This window comes from Prosopis cineraria, unplaced genomic scaffold (genome assembly GCF_029017545.1).
Source record: "Prosopis cineraria cultivar Desert tree isolate PC_DT_omini unplaced genomic scaffold, ASM2901754v1 PC1673, whole genome shotgun sequence".
Taxonomy (NCBI): Eukaryota; Viridiplantae; Streptophyta; class Magnoliopsida; order Fabales; family Fabaceae; genus Prosopis; species Prosopis cineraria.
The window spans coordinates 2,329-12,057 of NW_026556998.1; the positions used below are offsets into that span (position 1 = coordinate 2,329).

The 9,729-nt window shown below is 30.2% G+C and overlaps 1 protein-coding gene across 3 annotated transcripts; it reads right to left on the reverse strand.

Annotated features, from left to right (window-relative positions):
- Positions 1-418: 418 nt before the first annotated feature.
- On the reverse strand, positions 419-5,958 carry LOC129300604 (serine/threonine-protein kinase STY13-like). 3 transcript variants are annotated; one of them, XM_054939177.1, is made up of 7 exons: positions 5,846-5,958; positions 4,489-4,786; positions 3,281-3,402; positions 2,609-2,817; positions 2,349-2,523; positions 1,488-1,622; positions 419-863 (listed from the first exon to the last, which is right to left on the reverse strand). In XM_054939177.1, exons 2-7 carry the CDS (start codon positions 4,748-4,750, stop codon positions 657-659), a joined length of 1,110 nt encoding a protein of 369 aa, XP_054795152.1. In that variant the 5' UTR covers positions 4,751-4,786; positions 5,846-5,958; the 3' UTR covers positions 419-656. The 3 variants fall into 3 exon arrangements, with proteins under 3 accessions (XP_054795152.1, XP_054795150.1, XP_054795151.1); XM_054939175.1 differs by lacking the exon at positions 5,846-5,958 and adding an exon at positions 5,206-5,765; XM_054939176.1 differs by lacking the exon at positions 5,846-5,958 and having other exon boundaries at positions 4,489-5,165.
- Between the last annotated feature and the right edge of the window lie 3,771 nt (positions 5,959-9,729).

Consider the following 9,729-nt stretch of genomic DNA (forward strand, 5'->3'; position numbering starts at 1 on the left):
AAAAAAAAAGATCATTGAAATTAAGTCAAAAACCCAAAGTTGAGCCAAAAACCAAAGATTTTTATAAAATAAGACAAGTCTGAACCTAAAAAGCTAAAAATACTTTTAGAAAATAAAAAAAATTTAAAATATTATACCCTTTTAAAACTTAACTTCATTTTTGGACCCATTATAAATATATATATATTTTGAGATCATTTTCTCATGATGATATTGACATCTATGGATAAGTGTAAATGCTTTTAAGATTAATCAAGACTGATTCACCAAAATCCCCACCTTTATGATATTGAAAACTTTACCATCAAGGGAATTTGATCGAAACCAGAAGATGTAGGTAGGTGAATCAAAATGATTTTATATTGGAACATTTTAATAGATGCACCACCAAAAAAAAAAAAAAAGTGGTATTAGAAACTTACAACCAATCTCTGCTTCTCATTACACCAAAAAACAAACGTGTCATACATTATTTCCCTTTTGTTTTCATGATCTTTCATCTCTTCTACCACTAACCAGGAAAGCAAGTTAGGGTATGTTGTGGCAAAGCATGCAATAAAATCTACCACCTGCAACTCTCTCTCTCTCAAAATCTTCCCTTGAGCAATGATGTGTGTGTGTGTGTGTGTGTTCAGCTTCAACAAGGAATTGAAGAGTTAGGGACCACGAGATGGAGCGAAACAGAAGCAAGTTGGTTTGGCATCTTCTGGTATCATTCCTCCTCCTTTGCTTGTATCTATGGCTTCCAACAAACTCACCACCTCACCCATTTCTGGACGCTTGTCTGGATTCCCATCCCAGCACTTCCTCATGATGTTAGCCAATGATGTTGGACAACATCGCGGGATTTCGGGTCGCAAATTCTGCACAGAAACGCCGAGCCACATAAACTTTTAGCACGAGCTTTTGCTATCAAGTTCTGATATGTGATGCTGAGTCGAAACAAACGTCATATAGGTTATAGTTTTTATCAGAGAAACTGATAACAGACACTTACAAAACCTTTGTTCTTAAAAAATATTTTTTCTATCATGTAATTAGATGCTAAATCTGTTATTAGGATAGCTTATCTTAATTCAACCTAGACATTACAACTTAAAAGGATACCAAAGTCTTAAATAACGTACTATGTCCATACCACAATATAAGACATCTTCTAAAAACCTTATTTGATCTAAAATATAAGGCATTAAGTAGTTTTTATAATTTTATTTCCAACCATACCCATACTTCATTTATTAATTTTTTTTAAAAAAAGATGCATTGAAATATCAATTATCATTATTAAGCATTTATGTAAGATATTTAATAAAGGTATAATTGAAAATATGTTGTTAGTTCGAGGAGTTTCTTTTATGCTATAATGGTTCCAAGAGTTCACTACAGCATATGTTATCTTTGGATCATATCAGTGACACTACCAAAATACTAATGCAAGAATGATGATTGCAGAGTCTGCACACAAATAATTCATTGCATGAACTAACCTGACGGACAACAGCCGATGACACATCAGCGAAGCTAAGATCTGGATAAGGAATATCACAGCAATATATTTCCCACAAGCAAATGCCAAAGCTGTACACATCACATCTTCTGTTGTAAGGCTTACCATCCAAAACCTACACAAAGTATAATGGTTCGTATTAAATATAACAGAAGAAATTGGCCAGCTTCCAATATGCTTGCAAACAGTGACAGAAGCAAATTCACAGAAGAATGCAAACATGATTGGAATGGAAGCCATGTAAGTTACCCATGCACTAATATAGAATAGAACATTTCTTTAAATCAAGTCATGGTTATACCAATCTCTTTGTAAGACCAACCCATGAAAAATACTCCCACCATCCTAGTTTATAAGACACACTTTTGGAGAAATTCATTGTCCCAAAATACTCATTCCAATCCAAAATATATGCAATTTAGCATTTATAAAAAAAAATCTATTTGACCCCTTTTATTTAGGAACCTAGTGTCTCTGAATTTATGACCTTCTCACTCATCATAAAAGTAGAATTAAGGATAAAAAAAAGAAAAACAATATATATGTTCATGAGTAAGGATCTTATTGGTATGTAGATGATTGTTAAACGATGCTTATATTTGGATTGGAGAGAGTATAAGACACTATGACTCTGACAAAAATAAGGTCTCATTAATTATACTTGTTTCAATATTACTCTTCCCTCATTATAGTTGTATTTTAAAAAAAAAAATTATAAAGTGTATTTAATGAACTTTATCGATGTGTATATTTTCGCCAAAAAGTGTTTTATAAACAAAGACGGAATGAGTACAAAACAGCTAAACAAGAATTTTTCTTTTTCCTAAACCAAAATCAATACCTCTGGTGCCATATATCCAAGAGTTCCAGTTTCACCAGTCATGTCACTAGGATTCTGTGCTTCAACTCGTGCGACTCCAAAATCAGCTATTTTCAAGTTTCCATGGCCATCTAGCAACATATTCTCCGCTTTGACATCACGGTGTACAATCTTCTTTGAATGTAGATAGCTAAGACTGTAAAATGAGGGAAAGCAAATATTTCAGTTCAGTAGAAATTCATTTTTTTTTTTTGGGTAATGATAAAAGAAATGGTATCTACCCCTTAGCAAGATCTAAAGCCAGCTTGATCACAACCTTGAAAGCAAGTTTCTTATGCCTATTTTTGAACAATAGTTGTTTTAGCGTCCCAGAGGGGATATACTCCACAACAACACAACATGCCCTAGAAGGAAGGGAATCTTGACCATCATTTGATGAGTTCTTTGTGGGAATCTTAAGATTTGAGGTTCCCATTGAAGCTCCAATAAACTGCAGCAAGAATGAATAAGAAACAATTAAAAAAAAAAAAACTGAAGGCATGCACTAAAGAATACTCCTCTGGTGTTATTAAATCTTAAACCTCATTAACTTCGTCCAAAAATTCAGTAAATTTTCAACTTTATCCCTATTAAATATACATACTTTAAAAATCAAATTCTCTAGTATTTAACAACCTTCCCAACATTTAAAAAGAGCAAAATGGTAAAGATAAATACAGTGACTATTGAGATGCCTTATAAATAGAACATTGAGTATATCCTGCTTAAAACTTGGCATTTAATTCTTAGCCATGAAAATGTGAGTATCCGAAGTTTCATTACTTCTACAGCATAAATAATTATGCATCACTGCTCAAAGCTGCCACTTCAAGCATCAACTGTGTTCAGTAACAAGATCTAGTTCATAATTTTAAATACATTAGGATGAAGACTCTAAGAGTCTAAGTCCTTACTTTTGTAACATTTGGATGGTCGAGTTTGTGCCAAACAGCAACCTCCTGCTGAAATGATGCACGTAAAGCAGCAGCTTCAGCAGCTGTGGCGACACCATCCTCACCCCAGTCCAAAACTTTCACTATGAAATTCAACATAAGAAAAGTGAGAATTTTCTGAAAACAAGAATATTCAGCGTTGAAACTAAGTTTGGTTTCTTTGATGAGGAATAGCAAACAGTTAACTTAAGAAACCGTAGACTTAACCTCAAATTCCAACAACCGCATTTGTCAAATAAAGAATAGCAAGCACCAGCAAATTGCAGAAAACAAAAGGCGTCAAACCTCCCCAGTTCATTCCAATCATAAAGGACTCAATAAAACCATTCCAAAACATAAGTTGTAATTATAACTTTTACTCATAACATAATGGCAAAGTAACTATCCTCAAACAAGTAATTATCCAACACTTTTTCCGAACCTAAATATTATTGGCCAAACATTAAATAAATTGAGAAGTCAGGTTTACTTATGAGCCTTACATTAAAAAAATCAAGGCATGCAATATAATGGTGTAAATGCACAATTATGGCACGCATATCTAAACAATCACAGGTTGCCCGATGGCAATTTAGGCAACTAAGGAAATGAAAATGCACACAATTATGCTAGCAGCTATACCCTCTTCCCCTTATCACAGGCTAAAAGAAAAAGGTTTGTTCTGAAATTTGAATTAATGACGACTCTCACAGCTGCCTAACTTCCTTGTTTTATGAGGAGATATTAGATATGTCTTAGAGTCAACGGCAACATTATGAATGACCTTGATTAGGCCCAATTTTTTCAAAGTAGGGTAACATAAAGCAATCCTGCCTAGGGTTGCCGTGTGTGATGCGCCTCAGCCCTGAAATAATTAGATATTTTAGCACCTCAAACATACTGTACTGCCTGTAATTTTGAATGAACATTACACAAAAGTCAAAAAAGTAAAGATGACATGAAAACACAGGGTACAATTATAAGCTCCAGATCGATCATGGACCTTCCAATTTCAGGCCACAAATGACAAAGAAAGAGGAGAGAATATGGAACCTGATAGTATCCAAACACATTGAGTAACTCATTTTAATTTCTCTCCAATCATTCATTCAGCGAACAATATAACGAACCAGGAAAAAGAAAAAGAATGAACACTTTATAGCACATAAAAGAGTACATAGCCGAATTACCTGCAACATCTTGGTTATCATAGGTGCCTCTGTAAACAGTACCGTAGGTCCCATGAGCTACAACATATCGCAGATTCAATTTGGCCAAATCAATCTCCCACTCTTCTTTAGGCCTTTTGGACTCAATGTTCTTGGACCAAACCCTGCTTAAGTGTTTGTCAAGCTGCGCATCCAAACTTTTGAGATCAATTTTATCAGCTCTGAAAATTTTATCATTACTGATACCATTTGCAGCACCCTTCATGGAATCTTCCAAATCCATCTTCGGTGTTCTAACACCTTCTCCACCTACCGAGTCCTTCAGGAATACCCAATATTTACAAACTCAATTTCCAAATTGCAAAAGAAATGGAAAGCAACGGATGATGCAATAAGGAAAAGAATAATCCAACTTTCCAGCAGCTGAAAAACAAGTTTGATGTATATATATAATCCAGAAACGGACGAAAGCTCCCTAACTTAAACCTTCATGTATTTATTCTGTGAAGAAAAATCAACTGCGTCTGCTTCAAAACTAGGATTTTTTCTTCGCCAACCACCTTTATTGACTAAACGGAAATTATGATAAAACAAAAGGTTGAACATAGAAGACTATAGAAAAGTAAAACAATTAGAAACCGACCCAGTTCCCACTGTTGGATGACCAAGACCACTGAACCGAAAAATCAAAATTCAAACTCTTTCGAAGAAAAGCATACTAATTAACAAAGCACAAACCTTGAGAGCACGATCAGAACCAAGAAAGAGAACGGCCCAACCAGAAGCAGAACGAGGGAAAACCCACAAGCACAGAAAACCGGAAAGAGATGAATCATCAATAAATAGGGGAAGAGCGATCACGATAGACGGAAATTTTGACTTTGAACGCGAAATAAATAACGGCAGAGAGCGGTCGTGAATAGGAGGTGCCTTTGAACTCTATAAGCACCAGAGACGACGTAAGAACTGCGGAGGGAGGCTAACACCTTGCAAATCCCCCTCTTTAAGATACAGGAAGGAACCGAATCCGAAGAAGGCATTGTTCAAAGAAGAGTGAGGATTTTCCGTTTAGCAAGGTAGAAATTCAGTTAGAGCTCTTCTTGTTAAAAGAAAGCAAGGAAAACGCAAAACGAATCTGGCAATCATCCACCAAACCCACCGAGAAAATCCCCAAGAACGATATTCATATTGAAGGAAGAAAGGAATAAGAAAAAGCGCGGGTAGTTCCTATAATTAAGGTGGAGGGGAGAAAATCTTTCAAAAGACGATCTGAAATCAAAAAGGGATGAGAGGGAATCTTTTAAAAATCAAAATACCAAAGAAGAAAAGAAATTTAAAGAAGCCTTAGGACGTTGGGTTATCATTAAGCAAAAATTACCTTGCTTTATTTTTCAACCCCCCTGTATTTGTCCGGATGATAATAAATGTCTCTTCTTCTTCGTCTTGCTTTTGTTCCCTGCCCCACCTATGTGAATATGTGATGGAGCTTTTTATAATTTGTGTGACAAAGTGGTCTCAAAATAGTGACAAACACGCATTGCATTGTTGTGTTTACAATGACTAAATGTTGGTGACATTGTTGTCCTTTGTTAAATTTGGCGTAATAATGTTGAAGACGGCCCAAGGAAAAGGAATATGCATGCTCATAAATAGAAAAGAAACGAACAAAACAAGGGACATTAAAAGGAATAATCTATGAAGCAATTCACTAAGTCCTTAGAGCTTTCCATAATTTCATTTCATGCATGTTTGATTAAAAAAAAATCATTTCTTGCATGTTTGGAGTTGAATTTTGGCAGCATTTCACATAATGTTCAAAAATTTTAATTCATAATTTTCAAATTATAAATTTATTAAGATAAGTAATTGTTAAAATTTTAAACATTGGTTTTAATTATTAATAATGTGATTTATTATAAATTTCATAGTATTGATGTTGAAATTGATTATTAACTTTAACTCATTCTTCTATGTTTAAAATGACACTTGTCTAAAAATATTCATAGGAATGATGGCTTGTATGTTACATATAGGGGCGGAACCAGAACCCTAAAGGTGCAAAATAATTTAATAAAAATTAATTTTTTAAAAAATAATAATTATGCTAAGACTAAAAGGGTAATAATATAAATAGTTTTATCATATTTTTCATTTTAAAAAATCATATTGAACAGATTAATATAATCTTATATTATAAATATACTCTTCATATTTTATCTAAATCATTAAAAAAATATATATTTAATAAATTTTTGAGCATAAATATTTTTCATTTAATTGAAAAGGTGCAAAATATTAAGAGTATGTGGTGCAAAGTTATAAATTTTATATATCTTACATGTAATTTTTTTCAAAGTAAAAAGGTGCATTTGCAATTTCGCACACCCTTAACCCAATATGGCTTTACCATTGGTTATATAAATATATATATATATATTTTATATATATATATATATATATATCAATGGGAATTTTAAAGATTAAGGAAAATTTATTGTTTTTTTTATTTGATTATATCGAAAGAATTTGAACTCTTATCACCATCCACTTGTCGTTTTATTCTTATTGTTATATTCTCTCTCAAAATTAATTTATTTTATTCATTCGAGTGCATTTTTGTATATATCATTTTTTATATAAAAAATGATAATAATTTTTTAAATATATAAATAATAATTTAATCTCTTAAAATGTCATAATTTTTTTTAAAATATTTAAGAACTTTTTCATCATTAATAAATTTATATAAATTATTAAATTATCTTTGTTAAAAATAAATAATTCACAAATTTTGTTTAAATATTCGCAACAATGCAACAGTAAATAAGAAACTTAACATATAAAGTTGTGATTTACTGTTGTATTATTGTGAATATAAAAAAAATTTATAAATATTTAAACAAAACTTGTGAATTATTTATTTTTAATGAAAGTAATTTGATAATTTATATAAATTTATTAATGATAAAAAAATTTTAGGGATTTCAGGAGAATTATAAAATTTTTGAGGAACTAAATTATCATTTATGTATTTTAGAGTAATTTTATTATCATTTTTCCATTTAAATATATGAGTTCCTTTTAAAATAAAGTTGAAAATGAATTTTATTTTGAGCTGTAATGACCATACTGAATAATATTTTAATTACTTTCTTTCTTAACAAGCATTAAGCAGCCATTTCATTAAATTATCCCCCATTTGTATTGTGTGCCCTAAAACTTATTATGTTTAACCCACCCAAGCCAGCTCTTGATTATAAATAATAAAGGAAAAAATTTAGGTGATTAAACTTATATATTTAATATATCTTTTTTTATTGTTCATATGTATCTTTTTATTAAAGACAATTCTATCTAAAACACAGCTAAACATTAAATATGAATACCTCTCTCAATTGAAATTCAAATTTTAGTTTGTTATATTGCAATTGATCAAATTAATACATGCCGATTTTAATGTATTAAAAATAATAATACAAGAGTTTGTTATATGATAAATAATATGTAAAAAATTTACATATCTTAATTTAATTAAAAATAAAAAATTTAAATATATAAGATTAAATATATATAAATTTTGTTCACAAATAAATAACACACCATCCTTTAGGCCTTCACCATAATATGCACTCTCCAAATACACACCCCAATTTTTGCACATATTTTATTTTTCTATTATTTTCAAAAGAATACAGAAAAATAAAAGTGGGAAAAAAAATCATGTTGGAGGAATGTTTCCCTACTTGAAGCCTTCGGCTTAAATCTGAATTAGTCACTAATACAAGTTATTAAATGGTTTGTTAAAAAATAAAAGAGAGGCTGAGGAATTTCTTGTTCCTATTTTATTGATTTTTTTTTTGGCAAAAAATAAAGGGCTAGCAAACATTACAGATTTTCGATTTATAAAAGGATTGGCTGTCAAAAGGAAGTTATTAATGATTATATACCAAAAAATCAACATAACAGATCTAAAATTTACCGTGCATATCATGTGCTGTCTTTGTCCTGCTTATATGTAATTCTATATTCTATCGATTTAAAAGTATTTGACATTTTTTAAGAAATTAAATATTTAAAAATATAAGATATTTTTAACATTTTAAGACATAACCATTTTGTTTTTTCCAAATGTATTCCCAAAAATAATTATTTTTGAGTAAAATACTCTATTAAATAGGAATAAATATGAAAAAATGATGTTAGTTTAAAGACAAGTAACTATTTTATTAGAAGATAAGATTCAATTAAAAATATCTTATATTTTTTTATGGAAGAGAAATATTAAATTAAATGGCAATATAAAGTACATGAGGGTATGATCTAACGACTTAGTTAATTTCAAATTTTGAATCGTATTTTTAATTCAAAAAGAATCTATGCTACTGTATCAATACTTTTTTTTTCTTTTCTTTTTTTTTAAAAGAACTTGGAAGTATGGTAGACAAGAAACAACAAATTTTCATGTATTTGTTACTGAGGTACTATAGAACTTAAAAAAGAAACATGTCACATACTGTGTGAAGTCGGAAAATAAATTGTACAGTTTATAATTTATAAAGGAAAAATTAGTCTTTTAGTCCTCCAACTTTTAATTCACTTGTAACTTAGTCCCTCAACTATGACTCGCTGTGACTCAGTCTCTCAATTATGACTCGCCTATAACTCAGTCCCTTAACTTTTGAATCACTTACAATTTAGTCCCTCAACTTTTGTTAATTTTTTTTTCATGTTAGTTTAGATCTCAAATTAATGAGTAAGAAGAGGATATTTTAGAATAATATATGAACATTTTTTTATCCCTCTTATTTGATAAAAAAATTTAAAAAAATTAAAAAATAAGGACCAAATTATAAGTAAATCAAAAATTGAGGGACTGAGTCGCAACGAGTTATAATTGAGGGATTGAGTTACAAGTGAGTTAAAAGTTGGGGGATTAAAAGATTAATTTTCTCATTTATAAATAATGTAATTTGTTAAGAATTTTATAATTTAGATTAATTTTTCAGGAAAAAAAACCATGAGTGATAAAAAAAAAGCAAACACTTGTAAATTTATTGACAGCACATATTGCAACCTTTTAAATTTGATAATAAAAATTTTCAAATAAAAACATATGCTTTAGATTCCTTGCGTTTCAAATTAAAGAGAGAATATATAAAAATTTATAAAACTATTTAAAAAAAAGGGAGGAAAAAATATAGCAACATGTGATGTAAATGTTGTATATAATATATTTTTTATTGTTTTTTAAAATTTATGAAT

Excerpts from the sequence above, each read along its gene's own strand:
- LOC129300604 (XM_054939177.1), bottom strand. The coding sequence starts at position 4,750 with ATGGATTTGGAAGATTCCATGAAGGGTGCTGCAAATGGTATCAGTAAT. Across the intron at positions 2,524-2,608 it reads GCTTTAGATCTTGCTAAGGG|TCTTAGCTATCTACATTCAA; the intron begins GTAGATACCATT and ends CTCATTTTACAG. Across the intron at positions 864-1,487 it reads CATCGGCTGTTGTCCGTCAG|AATTTGCGACCCGAAATCCC; the intron begins GTTAGTTCATGC and ends GTTTCTGTGCAG.